Source organism: Lipophrys pholis (assembly GCF_963383615.2).
Source record: "Lipophrys pholis genome assembly, chromosome: 12".
NCBI lineage: Eukaryota > Metazoa > Chordata > Actinopteri > Blenniiformes > Blenniidae > Lipophrys > Lipophrys pholis.
In genome coordinates, this window is record NC_137641.1 from 24,322,033 (window position 1) to 24,342,400 (window position 20,368).

At 42.3% G+C, this 20,368-nt stretch overlaps 2 protein-coding genes across 9 annotated transcripts; one reads left to right on the forward strand and one right to left on the reverse strand.

The window, feature by feature from the left end:
• Positions 1-190: 190 nt before the first annotated feature.
• On the reverse strand, positions 191-13,109 carry fam78ab (family with sequence similarity 78 member Ab). 7 transcript variants are annotated; one of them, XM_080476992.1, is made up of 4 exons: positions 10,211-10,343; positions 9,809-10,084; positions 8,640-8,943; positions 191-2,689 (listed from the first exon to the last, which is right to left on the reverse strand). In XM_080476992.1, exons 3-4 carry the CDS (start codon positions 8,900-8,902, stop codon positions 2,164-2,166), a joined length of 789 nt encoding a protein of 262 aa, XP_080333118.1. In that variant the 5' UTR covers positions 8,903-8,943; positions 9,809-10,084; positions 10,211-10,343; the 3' UTR covers positions 191-2,163. The 7 variants fall into 7 exon arrangements, with proteins under 7 accessions (XP_080333118.1, XP_080333121.1, XP_080333122.1 ...); XM_080476995.1 differs by having other exon boundaries at positions 8,640-8,804; positions 10,211-10,342; XM_080476996.1 differs by lacking the exons at positions 9,809-10,084; positions 10,211-10,343 and adding an exon at positions 12,857-13,109 and having other exon boundaries at positions 8,640-8,804.
• LOC308117845 (inactive phospholipid phosphatase 7) lies at positions 11,777-19,167 on the forward strand. 2 transcript variants are annotated; one of them, XM_080476989.1, is made up of 3 exons: positions 11,777-12,081; positions 12,645-13,152; positions 17,616-19,167. In XM_080476989.1, exons 2-3 carry the CDS (start codon positions 12,669-12,671, stop codon positions 18,002-18,004), a joined length of 873 nt encoding a protein of 290 aa, XP_080333115.1. In that variant the 5' UTR covers positions 11,777-12,081; positions 12,645-12,668; the 3' UTR covers positions 18,005-19,167. The 2 variants fall into 2 exon arrangements, with proteins under 2 accessions (XP_080333115.1, XP_080333114.1); XM_080476988.1 differs by having other exon boundaries at positions 11,976-12,232.
• Positions 19,168-20,368: the final 1,201 nt, after the last annotated feature.

Consider the following 20,368-nt stretch of genomic DNA (forward strand, 5'->3'; position numbering starts at 1 on the left):
CCTCTTAATATTTGTGAATTACACCAGACTTGCATGCAAATTCATTCTTTCCTTGGAGACTGAGCACAATGAACTCTCATATATATATATTTTTTTTTTTTTTTTCAAATCTAAGTATGCAACCCATATTTTCAGCTTCCCGTCACAAAATATAATTAAAAAAGAAACCTTGTGCTGAATGCTGGCTGCCTTTATTTTTTTTGCTTGTAATAAAAGTTTCAGGTTGCCGCTGAAGGCCATCTCAAGGATTCACAGTTGAACAGGCATCACCTCGCTGAATGTTGATATTTAGCTGGCCGGAGCTGCTTGTTTATTCGTGCGTGTCTCTGTGTGTGTGTGTGTGTGTTACATTTGCTGGCGGTGAACTAAAGGAAGACAAGACCCACATTTCTGCAACGAGAGTTACAACTGGCAAAGCGGAGAAGTGGGTCATCTATATGCCAACCGAGCCGTCGACATCAAGCTCGCATGCTCTCCTTTTCAGCCTCGACAGCAGATGAAAAGTGAGAGAAAAAAGACGAGGGGAAGGGCGGGGTGGGGGCGAGGAGTGGGAGGAGGAACACTGGCGGAAGATGAAGATTAGTGGTGATCGAGGAGGAGGGGCGACAAACAGGAAAGTCTGTTAATATAGACGACAGATGTTTGGAGCTTTAATTCTATAAAGAGGAAATGAATGCTACCGTTTCAGCAATAAAAAAATAAAATGCGTGCGCTTGCCTTACAAGCGGAGAGGAGACAAAAAGCGGGTTGGACAAAGCAGGCTGCGGTTACTATTCCGTGGATATTAAAAAAAAAAAATGTTTTTTTGAAATCATTTGCCCAGTCTGTGGCTGCTTAGCAGTAAAACTATCAATTGTTCAATGTGAGCAATGCAAACACGGCAAGAAGGGGCAGAAAAAGAAAGGAAGAAAAGGGAAGGAAGTAAAAAGAGGCCCTGAGATGGAGTGATACAGAAAAAGAAAAAGTTGTTTTTGGCTGTTGGACTCTGCTACAGCCCATAAACAGATGAAATTAGGTGAAAAGAGGTCAGCTGCAGAGCGCTTTGGAGTACAGTTTTTGCCCCAGTTGTTATTGCGTGTTTAGTTCATTGTGCTGTCGGCTAAGAGTTGGATTTACTTCTTTGTACGTCCATCTGCCCAGATGCGTCCTCTCTTGTTGGATAATGCACTTGAAACACAAACTCCACTGCTTGGCTCGGTTGTATAACTGCGTCTACCTGCACCTGCCAGGCCATAGATCTATCAGGTAAATTCAACAGATCATTAAATCCTGCATCAAAGATCCGGGTCCTCCTCTGTGCTACAGTTCCTGTCCTAAACCCACACCCACACCCACACCCACACACATACACACACAAGCACCATCAGTCTGGAAGAAACGGGACAAATATGACCACGTACTGCATTGCACTTCGTTTAAGGCTAAAAAGTTTGCAGTGGGAAGCAATGTAAACTTAAGGCAGCATGGATTGAATGTCTTGCATGTTCTTAAAAAAAAAATTAAATAAAAAATCCTAACATCTAAGCATGTCGCCCAATGCAAATTGTCATGTAAATGACACCACAAAAACATTTAACACAAATAAATGCACGCTCTTCCAGCCCATAAATTAAAAAAAAAAAAAAAAAGAAAAAGAAAACCACAACTGGTAATCAAACACGGAGTTTGTACATATCCATGTGCACACACACACATGGTTATGTAAATACTTCAATCCACCCGCATTCACAAGCCTTAGGTCACGTGGCCCAAACAGCCAAAATGTAAAATTCAAAAGATAAAAACAAAAATCAAAAACAGTCTTTCATTTTCATCATTTAGCACAGTGAGACCCAGTTTGAAGGTAGAATGGTTGCAGTTTTTTTGTTTTTTTTTTTCACTCCAGTTTTAAAAGTTTGTTGAAGCACCCACCTAAAAGCAACGGCCGGTCTTATGCTCAGTGCTGGTTTTGTGTTTGTCTTTTTTTTTTTTTTCTCCTTTTCTTTTATCACGTCTTCTGAAAACATGAGAGAGAGGCATAAAGAGGCAAAAACAAGAATAAATATAAAAGGAGTCGGGTAAATGCGGTGGCGGCTGGTGAAGAGCAGGAGTCAAAACAAAGAGAAAGAAATAAAAAGTGATACTGTTAAGGTATCCAAGGCCAGTCTGGTCAGTCAAAGCGGGTCAGTATTTGGGCGGGATGACCACCACGGGGTCACCGTTCTTTGGCCGCCACATCAGCACCTGGGCGTCGTTGGCGTTAGGCTTGACCATGGCGTTGGGGGCGATGGCCTCGTTCTTTCCCAGGACCTGGGGCTGCTCCTGGGCCACGGGCTCTTTAAGGACGGCCCTGTGGCCCAGCGGCTTCTCGGGGTCCACTTGGATGTGCAGACGCATCCTCCAGCGGATCGTCTGCAGGACGAGCGTCTCCGAGGTGGCCTGATTGATGGCCACCAGCCAGGTGGTAAAGCTCTGATCACGGCGAATGCTGCTGAGTTGAGGCACGTTGCTGTCACTGACCGGCACACCCCAGGTCACGCTGGGGTAGAAATTGTCGTTCATACTAACAGTGAATTTGCTGTCCTTCTTGGTGGGACCCACGATGGTGCAGGTCTCCGTGGTGTTGCCGTACCACGGGTAGTTGACCCCGTCCGAGTCGCTGATGGCCTGGATCTTACCGTCGCGCAAGTCGGGGAGCTCCCAGCTTGACCTGCGAGCGGAAACAAGTCGAAGATCAAAGATTAGGAAACGTAAAGATTTCTGTGGATTAACTTCACTGCGGTTGTCTCGTTTGGCTAAATACACACGTGAACTTCAATGGGAAGGTTTGTCTTAAACTTCTTCATTTTCAGATTCAGCTGTGAGTTGTTACGCAATATTTCTCAACTGTACAAAGCAACTTCTGTGTTTGTGTGTGTGTATAGTGTCATAGTAGCAGAATCACATTAGATCTATAGGAAAAATATGAATATGAATAATGCAATCACAAAGAAACATTGCGATTGCATTATTTATATTCAGATTTACTGTGAAAATAATGTAATGTATTAAGGTCGATTTATTTTCAGCAATCACATGACATCAATCCACGATGGGGTTTTTTTGTTTTTTTTTCTTTCTTCAATTATATGCATGATTTACCAATCTAATGGTGCACAGACGTGGACCACATCATTATCGACGCGTCACTGTGGCACAAGGTTCAGTAGGAGAAGCAAACGCAACTGGAGATATTCATGAATGTTCAGCAAGAGGATGAGACTGTGACTGTGAAGTGCAAACTGTGCAGGCAACTGAGCATCGTCGTTGCCGAGACAGTTCTTGTGTGTACTTCCTTTTCGCCACAAATCCGTGGTACTATGCAAGAGTATATGTTTTTAGTTGGGGGTTCTTTTATGTCAGTGACAGGAAATTTGTCACCAAAAAAAAGTAAATACAATGCAACATTTACTCCCGAGTGCAATTCCGTGCATTTTAAGGGAAATTGTCAGGGTTAACAAATGATACTGTTTAAGGCAGGAGTCTGCAAGAGTCATTCTCAAAAAGGAATCTTGGCTGAAGTCGTGAAAAATAGCTAAAGTCACAAAGAATAGGGAAAAAAAATTTATAAAATAGCTTAAAAATCCTGAAATGACTAGAATTTCTAAATAAAGATAAACTAAAATGAGGGAATAAAAACATCCAAACCTGCTTAAAAAAGAGGCAAAACTGTAAAAACAACTAACATGTCAAAATGGTCCATAAAAAAGTTTTGGAAAAATAAGAGTGAAACACAATGAAGCAATCCAAAAGGATTTATTGTACTATTTATAGCAATTCAGTACAAAGAGCTCGGCGCTGACCCTCCACCTATCTGTGCCGCTTCATCCAGGCCTTTAGGAGGGCAAAGGAAGTCAGTCAAACCGTCACAATGTTGATGTCTCCAGCAATTTCCGTCCAACTGAGATGAAAAAAATCAACCCAAAGAAAAAAAAATGTCTGGACACACACAGCAGGCGACACGAGTGACCCAGGCTGCTCCGTCCACCTATCGATTTTCTGCTCACAGCGGGAGAAAGATTACCTCTCGTTCCCTGAAAAGCGAGGATGAGCCGAACGGAGGAGATAACAGTGTGATCACCAGCCACATGACTTACTGCCTTGCTTGGCCTGGCCTCACATTGTGATTTATGAAATCACCCGGGGGGCGGTGGTGGATTGTGTGGGTGGGGGGGCGGGGGGGGATTAGCATGTCAGGCATGATAATAGCGGGCCCCTGTGTGTGTGTGTGTGTCTGTGTGCGTGCACATTTCTGTTCTGAACGATCACATAATCTCCCAACTCGTCTCTCCTCGCCGCTTTGCAGCAGTTCCCTACTTTTGCCACGAGCCGAGACAAAACATCTCACATGTTTGGACAGGAGTCGGTTGCTTTCGCACTTTGTTCTGCCGCTTGTGCTTTTGTCGAGCGTGCACAGGTAAAATGTCAACCTGTCTGATGTGTGACTTTCATCACCACCGAGGGAAGGCGTTGCAGGCATGCGGCTCGCTTCCTGTTTTGCGTCTTCGCTGCCTGCTTTGTCACAGTCGAGTGGTCTGAGTGCGTCTGACAGAACTGCAGGCAGACTGAAAAAAAAATCCTGCTATTCTGAAAGCTGAGCAGCCGTCTCACGCCGAGACACCTGAGCACGCCGCTTTCTGTCAATTCTAGGGGCATTTATATATACACACACAAGACATTAGGAGTATAATCGGAAACAGTTCATTAGAGATATAGAGACAGTTTGATGTGACTGTTACACCAGAACACCACATGTGGACGACGTATGAAAATGACTACTTCTCTGCAAACTCAACTCGATATTCACCCGTACTTAAGTGCATAGTATTCCGAATAATCTGTTCTATTAATACAAGTGAAGCATGATGTGTGAAGCATTCGGATTTTACCCACCACATTCACAACCATCAACACAGGTTTGTCAACTCATTTCAGTTCATGGGTCACATACAGCTATATATACTCAAATGTACCAAAACAGTAAAAAAAAACAAAAAACTTCACATCAAAGGAAATAGAAAGCTTCTGTTCAAATAAATGCCCCCTGGTGCAAAATACAGTGACATGTCTGAAAATTATGTCCATCTGATGATCATATTATCATTTAGATCTCTTCTCTACAGATGACTTAGGGTTGTTTTTTTAGGCAAAAGGCCTCAAATCCATCCCGTCACTTCTCAGGTCACATGACTCACGGAGACTTCAGCAGTCCCATTTTTATTTTTTCCCACTTTCAATTCAGAGTTTTGATGCTAATGCTATTCCACTCGCTTCCACCACTGCACCACTGACCTGTCAGCCGCAGGCGTCACTGACATTCACTTCTGTCCTTCGGGGGGCCGTGTCTGGTGATTCGAACTGAAACCATCCAACCCACAGCAGTTACTTTATAGGACAGTAATACCGAGAACTACTGAGTACTTATGCGTTTCCATGAGTGCATGACGGGCGCAAAGTTTCTAACCAGACAGAACAGATGAAAGACAAAGACTTATGTCAACTCAAAAGGCGACTGTGGATTGGAATATTCTTGCATATATTTTTGTACTATATATACTTTTTTTTTTTTTTTCTTTTTTTTTCCCCCCCAAGAGAAGTGTACCTTTGCCACCTCTGAAGATGGGTCACTTAGGTTCATTTGACAGGGCTTTAAAATAAATAAATAAAACAGCTGTAGGGCATGCTTGCGATTTCCTGTTACGATCAAAAGAGCATCAAAGCTCGGAAGCAGACATCAGAGTCGGCCAATAGAAATTGTCATGTAAAATGCAATATGTTAAAGCTATGGACATGATGAAAGTACATGGCTCAGCAGTAGTTTGTAGTTTCTTCCACTGTGAGTTTTGCTCTCTGGAGAAAAAAAAACAAAAAAAACAGGGTGAACACGAATGAACGAAAGCAACGTGGAAATGGTTCATTTCCTGTTACTGTAACGCGCTGCCATGTTCATTTATATGCTGCGAGCAGAAAGTTTGGAGCATCAACTGTCCTGTAAGACGTGACAGAGATCAACCGGGTGATCGTTTCTTTCACAGATGGCAGGAACAAAAGGTAGACAAACAGGATGCCAGCGCAATCAACCAATCAATCTGCGCATGGTTAAACCTCGCCACGTGGGGTCAAAGTGTTGGCGGCATTACCGTCTGGCAGAAGAAGCACGTGTCCATTTAACGCCTTAGAAATTGTGCAAACCGAAGAAGTTGGAACGCGACGGGTTTTGACCAAATGTAAGCTTCCGCTCCATGTGCTTGCGATTTTATTAACACTCAAACCGTCTGCAGCCGGCAAACTGCCTCTCAGCAGAGACCACAGATGCAAATGGGGAAGGACTCGCTGAATGTGTACGGAATCCTGAGCACATCGACCAAAGCCAACAGAGAAATCGTCCACATTACCATCCTCAGCTGTTCTGTCCAATTACAGCTCGGCGAAGCTCCATTACCATCAAAGAAACTACTTGGTATGAGAATGTGTGCAGCGAGAGCAGATCCTAAAAGCGAACACAAAACTGGACATGGAATAATGAAGGCAGCTTTGATATCTTGGGGAAATTCTGCCGTCTGCCGCCTTTGTGAGGAGGAACTATTTGACGCCTTCAATGGTTTAAATCGTATAAAACACATCTTTGCGCGCATGAGCCCTCGAGGTGCGTCGGTCTTTGTAAACACTGCTACAAACAAGGTGGCTGGGTGCACCAGCAGCCCTACATACAGAGCGGCGCTATTAATAAACATATGCCATATCAGTTACACTCATGTTGGTCAACTCTAAATTATGGCTGCCGTTCTTCTTTGTGAACTTAACTTGGTTGTGTTTTTGATTTCCTTACATGAATTTTGAGAAGAGTCACACACACACACACACACACACACACACACACACACACACACACTGTTTTAAGGCGGCATCTAATATTAAAAGTTTTATTACCAGCTTGTATTATAAGTTCCCATTCACACAATAAATATCCTGCTTCTGAGAAAGATACTACTGTTATTATATATGTAAATCAAAACGTGGGGGGATTTTTCTTTGCAAACTTTTTCCAAAGCCCCCCTTTTTCCCCCCACACACACAAAACATGCAGACCCACAGAGGGGTGGAGGTGTTTGTTGGGGAGGGGACGGCGTCTCTAATCTTAGCTGTGCAGCACTCAAACATCCTCTGCTTCGGCGTGTACGAGATATTCCGGATCAGCTTGTGGTCGTCCACCACATATCGTGACAGGATATGAACACGGCATGCCTACAACTCCTGCTAAAAATAAACGGTTAATGGGCAAAAAGACGTACGCACCTACGTGTTTGTTTAGCTGATGGCCCGTCGATGCAAAAACAATGGTACAAACGAGAGGAGCCATTTGAAAGGTCACACCAATTATTTCCCATCACACTGTCCCACTCTCACATCTGTCAGCTTTTCAAGTACTTTGTCGCCTGCAGGAATGCAGTCGCACGTCCACATGCCGTCGACAGCTGAGCTCCTGACTGAATACTAAAGCACTTTGACAGACGAGTCCATTTAAATACATTTTCGGTAACGCGTATTTTCCACACCTGACGATTTATATGTAAAATTCTGACCGTACGATTACAGAGTGAGCGACCCAAGATGTGCCCAAATACAACTTTCACTACGGTGGAAAAAAAAATGTCTTTAAAAGGCTCATTTTAGAATGAGTCAAGAGTTTAAAAAAACTCTGACACTCTTACAACACAAGCCATGTTTCCTACTCAAATCAAGGTTCTGCTTTCCCAACTGGCGTTCACAGGGGCTGCTTAAAGAGGAGGACATCAAACTAAAATAGAAGGAAAGGATATTTACAACCTTTCCAAAGCTTTTTTTTTTTTTGTTATTGTTGTATTTTTGGGGACAAAAATTATTCTACTGAAGTAATTTGATGTTTAAATCAGCTTTGAATAAAACATACGTCTCAACACTTTCCAAAGTCATGCATAGCCTGTTTAATTAAGTCCACTGGAGTGTGACACGTTTTCTTTTTTGTCAATTTTTAAAACATTTATCATTTTCAAAACAGAAATGCAATGAAACTTGGCAAGTTGTCGGTCCGAACGCAGAAAAGGCTTTTCTGTGTGTGTGTTTGTTTCCTTCATGTCTGGTTTCCTCCCACAATACAAAAGCTTGTGTTTGAGGCGAACTGGCCACTCTGTTAGTGTGACTGTCTTGTCTCTCTGTGTTTGCTCTATCGATGAACTGGTGACCTGTCCAGGGTGTACACTGCCCCCCCCCCACAAACGGCCCCAGTGCCCTGCGAACAGCTCAAGGAAGGCTGCAAGGATGAATTTACCTATTGATACTGCAAGGTTCAATACACCAGAGGTAAAGGAACATTGAGTCAGCCAGTGACCCATCCTTCCTATACATGGCCTTCAGACATCAGCTTGCGATTTTTCATTATTTTAATGATAATACGATTGGGTTATGTTCCATTTATATTGTGTTGAATATGAATAGTTTTGTTGTGACCCACAGGAATGGCACAGGCCTCCATAATAAACACAAAGAATAAACCCACCAGAGCTCAGGTTCAATAAGGCCCAACACTTACGCATCACCTGAGCCTCATAGAGGAATAAAGTGAATCCATGACGGATACTTACATCCCTTTGTCTCCGTACGTGTTGAAGAACTCCATGTGGTTACATGCTTGGATCCAGCCGATGGTCCACGTCTCCTTGGCTGCTACTGGCGGCACGAGGACGCGAGCGTTGGCTCGGAAATGCGGCGTCCTGTAGCGCAGGACCACGCTGGACGCCTCGTCGATGCTGGTGGGGTTGGAGTCAATGGACGTGTTCAGCTCCAGCACGATGATGCTGTCTCGGAAACTCTTGGGCTTACACCTGATACTCTGGATGCAGCCCATTGCATTAAATAGCAACACAATCCGCAACAACGTCCAGAGGTCTGGAGGAGAGGAAAGACGCATGGAAACAGCAAGAGAATCACCACAGTTGGAACAAGGTTTGCCCTTCTTCCAAATAATAGTTTACCAGATCAGAAAAGTGTTTATGTATACATATAGATATATATATATAGCAGACTGACTCATAAAAAGCCATGCATCGTTGATCCAAAACTAATGCCACAAAAAGTGAAGAAGACAGGCTGTGGAAATCTTGCGGGACGCATGCTTTCCGGTGCGTGAACGCAACTTCACCCAAAGCTGCACAGACACAAGAACTGTCCTTATCCGTGCACTGATGTTTTCATGCCAGTCATGTTAAAAGGCATTGCCTTTTAAATATGCCACGTTGCAAAAAAAGGGACCAAAAAGTAAAAATAAATAAATAAACCAAATCAAAAAATGGCCTTTTGGCAACATGCATCCACTGCACAGGTGCGCATGAGAGGTTTAGTTTAATTGTGCGCTGAATAATTAACAAAACGAGTTCATGTTTCAGCTTGGCGTCTGATTCTCTTCTGTGAACTTGTTTATGTCATCAAAAAATAATCCATTGACAATAAACTCTATGTCCAGCTGATGACAAAAAAAAACATAAAAAATGTTTGACGTGAAGAGCAGATGAGCAATCTGAACTCAGACTTGATTTAAATTGCTTTGCTTCCAAGGAATTAAAAATAAAAAGATGTAATTTAATGATTTCACAGCTTTTCGGGCTGCTGGACGTTTTTTTTGTTTGTTTTTTTTTTTTTTTCTACATTTAGCCTCCGGATTAAAGGCTCGTGCAGTGCAACCACTTCAATGCTGCTCTATTTTTAGGCGACAAAAACATGCACACAAAAAAACCCAAAAAACAAAGTAGTCTACCTATAAAATCATTTAGTGGAAAGTCTCCAGAGTCTTCAGCGGGGGGGAAACCGTGGAGAAATTCAGGTTGAACGCAGTCCTCCGGTCACGGAGGTAATTCCGTTATCTCCTCCTGTTATTTCACCCGCTGGTTGCAGCTGCAATTTACTTCACCGTCCCATCGGGAGAGGTTGCCGGTCCGTGAGCACTGAAACGCGGTCGACTTTGACACGGAGCTCCGCAACATCCAGAGGACACCGCCGGGTCAACTTTTGCTCCCATTTCACCGAATCCATTCTTGAACGTTAACAAATAAATAAATACATTGACCAAAAAAAAAAATATATATATATATATATATATAATTATATACATTTAGAATGAATAACGCCTCGGATGGGAGTAATGCCAGCTGTCACATACTTCGACCGAGCTGACAGTTGCAATCCTCCCCGTCAGAGGGGACGCAGTTCAGCCTAAATTCCTCCACAAGCTGTCATTTCTCCGAGCTCGTCCCATCGCAGCCGCGGCAGGTTCACCCCGCCACGCACGGTCTGTCCGAGCCGCCTGGGAAGCGGCTTTATAAGGATATCTGTGGCGTCACTTCCGCCCTCAACCACAGGCATGCTGGGAAATGTAGTGCATTAAATCTCTGTCCGTACGTTTTCTTTTGGGTTGTTTTTTTTTTTTTCTTTTTCTTTTTGGCTTGATTTATTTTGGCAGGAAGGGGTGGGAGTAAATAAGAAAAATTTCAGATCCATTAAATTATAATATGTAAATACTTATTTACGTTTCGGTGTCGACTGGGCTTTGAGTGCAGAATTTCATACCATGGCATGTAACAGTGGACTTGTATGACAATAAAGAGTCCTTGAATCCTTTTCTGCAGAACAGCAAAGCACATTCTTTTTACGGTGTATTACAAAACAAAAAGAAACAGAACAGTAATAGGACATATATAGTCCATCCCTCCATCCATCTTCAGCAAGTATATGCTTAATCCTGTCCAGAGTTGCCAGACGCTGATTCTGATTCCAGCTACTTCATCAGAGGTCAAACACAGAGACAGACAACAACACACACACACTTTCACACCGAGTGGCAATTTCGGGTCACCACTTGGACCGTTGGGGGAAAGCGGAGTACCTGCAGAAAACCTATGCACACATACTGTAGGTAGAACATGCAAACTCCATGCACACAGAACGGCCTGGTTGGTTTTTGAAACTCTGACCTTTTTCACTGAGAAGGTCAAGCAAGAACGCTGATATATCTTCTAAAGAATGAAAATTATGAAGTATTTCATTGCTTTGTTTTAATGTATTAGATTATTTTAATGAGAGTAAGATTAGCATCCTTGATTGCCTTGTTTAGATATATTTCCTTTATTTCCTTGTAAAGCACTGACTTCTGAAGGTTTAAAATAGTTGAAGTGGTTTATGTTGACATTTATGTTTTATCGCAGCAAGAATGTTTTGAATGACATTTTGTGAGTCACATTTTCTTCACTGATGTAGTAACTTTTTTGAAATAGGAACTCACATGTGAATGATTTACTGTAGCATGTGTCAGCTTGATGTGAACATAACTTAAATTCAATGAAAATCATAAAACATATCTCAGTGATTTATAATAATGTACAATCCAATTACCCTATAGGTCCTGGTTAAAGCAGGATTTCTCGAAGTTTGGGAGGAATTATTTTCTTGTAAATTTTCATAACTGGGGTGTTTACCAGTCTCTTTATGCATTTATTCTCTCCCTGGTGTTTTTGCACTTGTTTAAAGGTCTTTATGTTCACTCTTTGTTTGTTTGTTAGTTTATATATATAATCAATAGAGTTAACAGCAAAAAAAAGTAGTTTTACTAAAAAAAAATTTTCAAAAAACAACTTTAAAGCTTATTTCTTTTTTTCGTCAGAAATTAAAAGGAAAGAATTATTTTGAAAAAAGAGATCCTCCTTAAAAAGGACCCTGTTCCTGCTGCAGCAGACACATTGAGAAGTGGGCTGAAGCGTTGCTATTTCCTCAACAATAACAAAATGCTTTCATTGATCTTGTGACTGTGTTTGTACGCTTTAAAGTGGGTGGTGGCTTCGCTCTGTGGGTCAGCGTGAACGCTCCACTCGTCCGTTCTCCTGCAGCTGTCCGTTTAAGCACCATGGAGAACTCCGCTCCTCCGCACGGCGCACCGCTGCAGCTGAATCCTGCTTTGTGCGTAAACTACGTCAAATCCGAACGGGAGCATCGGATGCTGCACAGGCAGGGCTGCCTAGTCCCAACCCATTGTTGTCGGTTTGTGCTTGCTGATAAATTCTCAGATTTTCCCTGCTATCGGTTTATAATAGGGTACACCTGTTCGCTCTCTCTCTGGATATCAGAGGTGGAGGTGAAGCTGCGGGGGCTATTCAGTGATGTTGTGCGGTTTGTGCTCATCCTTCGTTTGGTAAGATGACAACACGCGTCTTGCGTATTTCTTGCGCATTTTTCCACTGAGATTGTTTTTACGCGGTGTTTTGGTCGCGGTGGGGCACCTGTTCGCCATGCGGATGTGCCATTCTGTGGCGTAACGATAAAGCGCACGTTGTTATTTTATCTCCAGGCTGTAGATCGGGTTTCTCTGGATTGGCCGAGGCCAGTGCCATTCAATACACTCCTCCTGGCTGCACGCTATAAACAGCATGGCCACCGCAGATTCCAGAGGGTCTAAATATATCTAATAAGGTCACAGGAGGGGGGGGGGGGGGGGACTGGTTTAGACAGGGTGGGGGGGTTTATCCTGGGACGTTTCACTGTCGTGGTGGACTGGCACCAATTGAATTACCCGGAGATTGACAATCGCTTATTGTGCCCACCAGAGGAGAACTTGGCCTCGTCCAATTATGCCCACAACTTTCAACGTCAGATCCAGGACGCGGGACAGAAACAACAGCGTCCTGAGCAGACCCGAGTTCATGTCCCTGAACCACCAGCCCCTGCGCGGCGCCGCCGGCCCCTCGGAGAGCCGCGGCGGCTCCAGGCGAGGGGGTCAGATCAAGCAGCAAAGCAGCCAGCAGGGCGAGGAACCTACCGACACTGGCAGCAGGGACCGGAGGGAGTCCACCAGGATGCCGGAGGAGGACTGCATGCAGCTCAACCCTTCCTTCAAGGGGATCGCCATGAACTCCCTCCTCGCCATTGACATCTGTCTGTCCAAGCGCATGGGGGTGTGCGCCTACACATCCTCCTCCTGCGGAGGCTGCCGCTCCATGGTCTCCCTGCTGGCGCTCACGGGGCACGGCATCACGTGGATCATTGGCACGATCGTGTGTCTCACACGGAGTAACACTCTGGCTGGACAAGAGGTCCTAGTGAACCTGCTGCTTGGTAAATGCCACTACACACTCAACAAGCTCTTCAAAGCATCAGCTGCAGAACAAAAAAATCCCAAACGCCATGCAAGTGTCCCAACATGCTCCCACCAGTGTCCTTCCAATTCAGAGGTGTAAATCCATGCAATACAATTTGACCCTGAGTTGGCCACACCTGTAGAGTCTGGGAATACTCCCTTTAGTTGTCATTTTGCAGCCTTGACCATGCACGTGCGTACACTTTCAACCTCTTTGTATGGGTTTAATACTACTAAAGGTAGCGATTGTTCACTTCTGCAAAACCGATGCACCAGCTTGGCTCTCGGAGTTGTGTTACAGATATCACAAAAACAAAAGAAAAAAAATAAATACAGAAACAGCTGCTGCTACAGAGAAACTTCAGTGTTTTCCAAGCAACTTTCACACCTTGCACAGCCCTTCCACGGAATTGAACCCTCTGCTGGGCATGTTGTGGCCCCTGGGTCACATGTTTGACACCTTTGTTCTAAATGAAACTCATGCACAACCACATTATGTGTTTCCACCTTCTTTTTTTTTTCAATCTATTAAAAGCAAATGTGTGCATGCACGTTTACATGCTGCACTCGTGGCATCTGAAAGTACAAAGCAAAGTCAACATCATCATTTAAATATATTTTTTCCTGCTGTGTATTAATTGTGTATTTGCAAAGGTAATTGCACATACACACAAATATCTGTAGTCTCCCAAGTACACAGATTATCTTCCAAAAGCAATATAAATCTTTTGGCTGTCGCTACAGTGGACTCTCTGTGGAAGCTAGTAAATCTCAGGATTTAGGACACTGCTGTATTGTGATTAGAACATTGTTTGGCCTCAAAATACTTGTTCATTATTTGTTGGTTCTGGATCATTTGGGGGGAAGTGGGGGAGGGGGTGTGTGTTAATGTTAAATGCTGACTGAAAATAATGTTTTGTTTTTATCTATCAAGAAAGTAATCAGGCTTGGCTGGTCTGTCAGGGTCAGTTTAGTTCACTTAACTGTTGTGACCTCCTGAAGGGAAGCACTGCGAAAAAAGTCTTTCTGTTACACAACGACTGGGAGACTTTTATTATGTCAGAACTAATCTGCAGAAGATGATCACTTTCTTATCTTATTGATAGTAGCGTGCTCTGGTTTGACATTAATGCTCACTTTCTAGTCAAAAAAAAAGTGTAAGTTGCTTTAAAGTTAGTAAATAGTGTTCTTGTTATTGTCTCCCTCCCGAGGTTGTTTCTGCCGGCTTTTTACAAGCGTCACATTAGAATTTAAATTTTCATTGTGATAAAGGTCATACCAAAAATGATCTTTTTCATGAAAGTGCGGGGATGCCCAGTTGAATGAGACATGAGTACATTCTGGGCTCCCATCAGTATTGTCGAAGAGACCCGCCGAGAGAGTGACAGCAACAAACAGACGTGATTAGGCCATGCTCACACAGCTGCTGTCTGTAATTAATTTTTCATTGTGCATGCTGGAACAGATAGCTCGGCATTTTGTTTGAAGGGCTCACCTGTTGGCAGCTGTCTATTTTCTATTAGAGACATTTATTTTAAAAGATGTGTGGCATCTCAGTTTGTGTCTGAGAATGCTTGTTGGAGAATTAAAAAAAAACTAAAACATTTTTTAAATCAATGTTCCTGTTATAGAAATTGGGAATATTTGTAATTGTTAGTGTTTTAGAGCAGCGCTGTAGTGCATTCAATGTGCATTAGTGATTAAAAATGTGACTGTCTGTCCATCTGTGTGTTTACCCTGTGATGGACTTCACCTCTAATCAGCTCGGATGAACTCCCTTTCCGGTGAGCCGAAGTGTGAGGAAGCAGTAAAGACGAATACATAAAAGAATGAATGGATAAGTTGAGCTTGAACAATTATCCGACCACACACGTTGCTCCTTTTGGAACTGGAGTTTCCAATACCAATAGAGTGGGTTTCCTTCAAGCGGACAATTAGTGGGCTGATTACTGACTGATGTGGGACTTCAAATGCGACTGTCCTGACTTCACTCGTGTCTGTCTCTGTCTTGGCACTTTCAAATGTGCGAGAAACTCTGCAGTGCCAGTGCACCCTGCAGTGGAAAACACTATGACACAGTAGTGCACTCAGTATAAGATTTTAATACGACTGAGGTCTGTGCAAGAGGAAAGACAGAGTGCGCCCTAATTCTCTCCAGATTTTCCCACATTCTCTCTGATGACACAGGACAAACCTACCAGGACAAACTGAGTCATCATTGTTGCTTTGGTCGGCTGAAGGGCATCACAAACAGACTTGTGCTTACGGCTGATAATATGATGCGTCACTGCTTGGCTCACCTTCTGCCCCAGTACGTTGGAGAGAAATGTGCACTGCCAGAGGGCAACATGGAGCCCCGTAGAAAAAAAATACCCAACTGTCCTTAGTCACCTTTCACCAGTGCCCATTATCTGATTTTACTTTTTATGAGCCTGCTTTGTCCTCCTTGAGCTTCTTTTAGAACTCGCATTGGTTTCCCATCGCACATGGAAGTGACACTGTGTCACCAGCCTGCCTTTAAGGAGCTGGGACTGAAGGTAAAATAATGGCCCCGCGAGGACTGCGCGTGGGCGAGTAGAATAAGAAGTAGGGCGGCGTAACCAATATGTCAGACAACTGACAGCACGGGCTTGGTTGAATGTGTTTGTGATGATGGGACACTGGAAGCAGTGTTAAAGATAGTGGAGATATTTTTGGGAGTGCTGTGGAGTTTTAAAAAAAAAAAAAATAGGAAAAAAAAGGGACCTACAAATCTGTGGTATGTGCACTCAGACCAAATGCAGTTCAATATTGTCAGCTTACTGGTTCCATCTGCCACCAGGGTGTCTGTTTACTCATTTCCTCCAGTTGGTCACCGCTTTTACACAAAGACACATCACGTTACATTTTTTTAAAAATCCTCACAAAATGTAAAATGATTGTTGGATACAGTTATGAAACAGATTATTGTTGTGAAAATCACTTTATTCATAAAGCGCATTTAAGACACTGCAGTTCGCCAAAGTGCTCTAGTGAATAAATAAGAAGGTTCACAGATCACACAGTTACATAAAATTGATTAAAGATACAGGGAATACAATAAAACCAACACAGTTAAAAAATAAATTGACAGGGATAAAAACATAGGTAATATAAGACATTAAAAGAGGAATTAAAAATTATATAAGTTATTTCACAGCTTCAAAGCAACGATTGTAAAGTCACGGTTTGTGTTGTCTCAAATAACATTAAGAAGTGTAATCAACACCAGTCTTTTAGAGTCCACACTACTTGCATAAGCTTTCTAAACCATAAGTTGCAGCTTAATCAAAATATCAGGTTTGGTGTAACATTTATAATAACAATCAGATTGGAGCTGTACCTAGTCGACTATGATCTCAGGCAGTGTAACACCAGGACAGATAACAGGGCCAACACAGAGAGACAGACCTGGGTCATTTTATAGACGATCAGATCAGATCAGAGCACTGAGAGAAAATCCACACATGCTCAGGGAACATGCAAACTAAACAAGGAAAGGCCACCGAACCCAGAATCAAACCAAGGCTGTTTTTCACGTCTTCGACTTTTCACAGTTTCTTGTTGGTGGGTATTAAAAGTGTTATGAGCAGATAAAAATACATTGTCGTGGAGGAGGACAGATTTAGATCATATCCAGACAAAAAGCCGTGCAGTCATTCACTATATTTTATAATAAAATGAACAGGATTTTTTGATTTAGTCTTCAATTGGAATAACCAGTTCACCCCTCAACTTTTCAGTAAAATATCTTCGTATTGTTCACAGTTTAATCCAAGTCTGGTTTCTGATATGTTCTTCATCTTCATATTAAATGTCAAGTTACAAAACTTTCTGCTTTCTCACAAAAAACCGAATCTTTAGTTCTCCTTTCTACTGTTAAACTCTGCTATTGGTCTTATCAATCATCACTTTAATCTAAAGTGTATATAACGTAATATTACAGTAAACATTTTCACTGCAGAATGAATACCCATACTTTCACACAGGTACAACCTGCTCACAATACCTCTTCAATTCTTTGCGTACCATTTTAGATATTTAATATTTGTAGCTGTTGTTATGCATTTTAATGGAATTCAATAGATCTTATGGCAATTGTTATGTTTTGGCCTGGAGTTACACGGTGTGGGAGAAGGCTTCCAGAACTTATTTGGTGTTTGGTGTAGCTGTTGAGATCCATAGGAAATTAAAATGCTTTTTAATCTAACTTGTCAAATTTTAGTTTAATAGTCTACAACTGTCACAATTGTTGCAAGAAATTCAGCTCAAAGAATGTGTTTTGAAAAAGAGATGTTTTTTTTACTTTCTGCTGCTGCCCCTCCTAAACTCTCTGTTGCCCCCTCCCCAGGGACTGTGAAACCCTCTGCCCCAGGCTGTGGCATGTCACCCTCAATTCACTTTCTTTCCTCTTCTGTGATAGCCCTCATTCTTGATATCATGACTGTGGCTGGAGTTCAGAGACTGGTGAAGCGGAGGGGACCGTGGGAGATGACGCCAAGCTTCCTGGACTGCATCGCCATGGACACCTACTCCTTCCCCGCCGCTCATGCCAGCCGGGCCGCCATGGTCTCCAAGTTCCTGCTGTCCCACCTGGTCCTGGCTGTGCCGCTTCGCATCCTGCTGGTGCTGTGGGCCTTCCTGGTGGGCATGTCTCGGGTGCTCCTGGGAAAACACCACCTAACAGACATGGTGTGTGGCTTCGCTCTGGGCTTGCTCCACTTCAGCTTGATGGAGTCGGTGTGGCTCTCGTCAAGCACCTGTCAGACTCTGATTTCCATAAGCACGTTCACCTGGAGCCCCTTTTTCTGAGCTTTCGATGCGAGGCATTGCTTGCACCCACACGAGGCTTATTTGATACTCTGACCTTGCATATCAAGGACTTAGGGAGGTCTAGTGAAGTTATTTTTGCAAGTTTCTACTGCAGGCTGGAAACAGACGAGCACTAATATATGGATGCAACTGATAACCCGCATGCAACACTCAGAACCGGCAGGTAACGAGAGCTTACGAAACCGTGTGAATGTTTCATCGATGTCACACAACTTGTTTGCTTGTATTTTCAATTACTACAGCAAATAATAGAGGTTGAAATATCAGCAAATGTCATTGCAGGTGTAGATGACAGACTTCGGTTTTTAGAAACCTTCACCTCTAATCTCTTTTGATTCAGGACTTTTACCTTTTTATAAACCTTTTTCTTTTGTAATTTTCTTTTTCCCTTCTTCTTCATTTCCTTTGGGAGTAGTTATATTTTAAAACCATGTTGATAACTGAATAGATTTTCATGTTAAGCGGTGGGATGGTAAAAGATATTAAATTATTGCGCTTTCGATACCCCACCTTGTTCCTAATTGGCATGAATAATATAATTGTGTATTTCTAATGACATTTGCCTTCCTTTAATATGTCTATGACAACTTATTCCCAATTCAGCTTAATAATGTGCCACTAATGTCACCCTTTCACTGAATATTTATATCTTACAGGTTCTGGCATATTTTACTTTAATGGGCCATTTGTGATTTAATGAGTTTAAATTAACTTTTTATGGCTGATAGTCGTTTTCAGCTTTATCATTAGAGCCTTTTGATATCTTCACATTAGCCTGACAAATGTTTATGGTTTGTTAGTGATTCCCTGACCCACTAAACTACTGAAGCAAGTATGTGTGTACACGTTGGCAAGCACACTGAGTAAATCTGTTTGATTGCATTTGTGTTGAGTAAATTATGCTTTCATTCTGACTTTGTTTTATTCTGGACTCTTGAAAGAAAGCTGCAGTTTTGTTTTTTGTTTTTTTGTGTGCCAAAATCTGTTTTAGTGCACTAGTTTGGTTTAAGACAGTTTAGTGTACGTTACGTTACTTGTTCTGTACAGGGATGTTTTTACTCTGTTGTCTCATCTCATTATTAAAATGGTTGCCTTTGTGATTTAGCATTTTATATGTGACATAAAGATGTCAGTAACCATCCAAACAGTTTTTTGTGTTTCTTCTTTGAGTGTGTATGCAGTGAGTGTGAGGGGACTTATTGCTTTTCATCATCTAAAAGGTAAGATTACAGAATTATTTAGCTTTAAAATGTGAGCTGGGTCGTGTTTCGAGTGGGAAAAGCATTGTTTAACGCATTTCCTAAAAGAATTGTAACCCTATAGATAAAAGGTCACTTTGTAGATGTTTGTTGGATACCTTTGCATCACTTACATCTCATGGTGCACAACATCAGTAGACCATAGGGGATTTATAGCACAATTCGGAGTTACAATATTCCAGAATTTGTTTAAAACAACAAAATATTGGTTTTATATAACATTACAAGTGATTCCAAGAAATAAATTCCACCCATAGATGAACACTATCACTCATTCGAATCAGAACGACAGCGACTTCAGTGCAGAATAAAGCAGGAGAGGTTGTCTTTTACCAGACAATGTTTCCGTCTCAGTCTCATATTAATTGTATCCCCAGCTGGTAATGGAAATGTGTTGCAGACCGTGAGCACAAATGAGCTGCTGCAACCTCATGAGTGTGCAAAGGTTTGTTTCAGAGCTTTCAACACCATTTTTGTGTCACACATCTGTTACCACATGGTCTGACAGGAAACGTATTCAGTGTTGTGTGCCTGACAAAGTCCCAAAAGCAGGAACAGAAACTGCTTGAAAAAAAAACCCCAAGACAAAACAAAAGACACTATATCCTGAGTGAGATGATTTATGAACCAGAAAATATTGCATGCTGATAGTTAGTGATCAAAATAGCGTCATTAGTGACTCAGAAAAGGTCTGCATCTATTCGAAGGTTTATTCAATCAGCAGAGATTGAAATTGTTAAAGCATGTCCAGGTGAGAAATAAAGAGCCAAGCAGCAACATTTAAGTCAATCCAAGTCATACCGGGCAAGATTTTTAATAAAAAAGATTTGATTCATACATTCACTGCAAAAGTAGTTCCCACCCTTTGCTCTGCATCAGGATTAGTTTCACAGTTACCACAAGCAGTTCCTCAGTGGATAGGTATACACAAAAAGGGACCCCTGAGGGCCACGGACCAAAGTAGCCCAATCGATGACTTTACTTGAGTTTTATTCAATATATTTCTGTTATTTTGCACCAAAGTGTAAACGCAGAAAGGCTTTTTTTTTTTTTTTTTGAATAAAGATAAAGACTGCTAGATGGT

What these genes read in the sequence shown, in the direction of transcription:
- fam78ab (XM_080476990.1), bottom strand. Translation starts at nt 8,965, where the DNA reads ATGCGTCTTTCCTCTCCTCCAGACCTCTGGACGTTGTTGCGGATTGTG. An exon ending in ACGTACGGAGACAAAGGGAT is followed by an intron (nt 2,690 to 8,639) that starts GTAAGTATCCGT and finishes TTCCGCTCGCAG; the next exon opens with GTCAAGCTGGGAGCTCCCCG.
- LOC308117845 (XM_080476988.1), top strand. Translation starts at nt 12,038, where the DNA reads ATGCTGCACAGGCAGGGCTGCCTAGTCCCAACCCATTGTTGTCGGTTT. An exon ending in TTGTGCTCATCCTTCGTTTG is followed by an intron (nt 12,233 to 12,644) that starts GTAAGATGACAA and finishes TGTGCCCACCAG; the next exon opens with AGGAGAACTTGGCCTCGTCC. An exon ending in CCTAGTGAACCTGCTGCTTG is followed by an intron (nt 13,153 to 17,615) that starts GTAAATGCCACT and finishes CTTCTGTGATAG; the next exon opens with CCCTCATTCTTGATATCATG.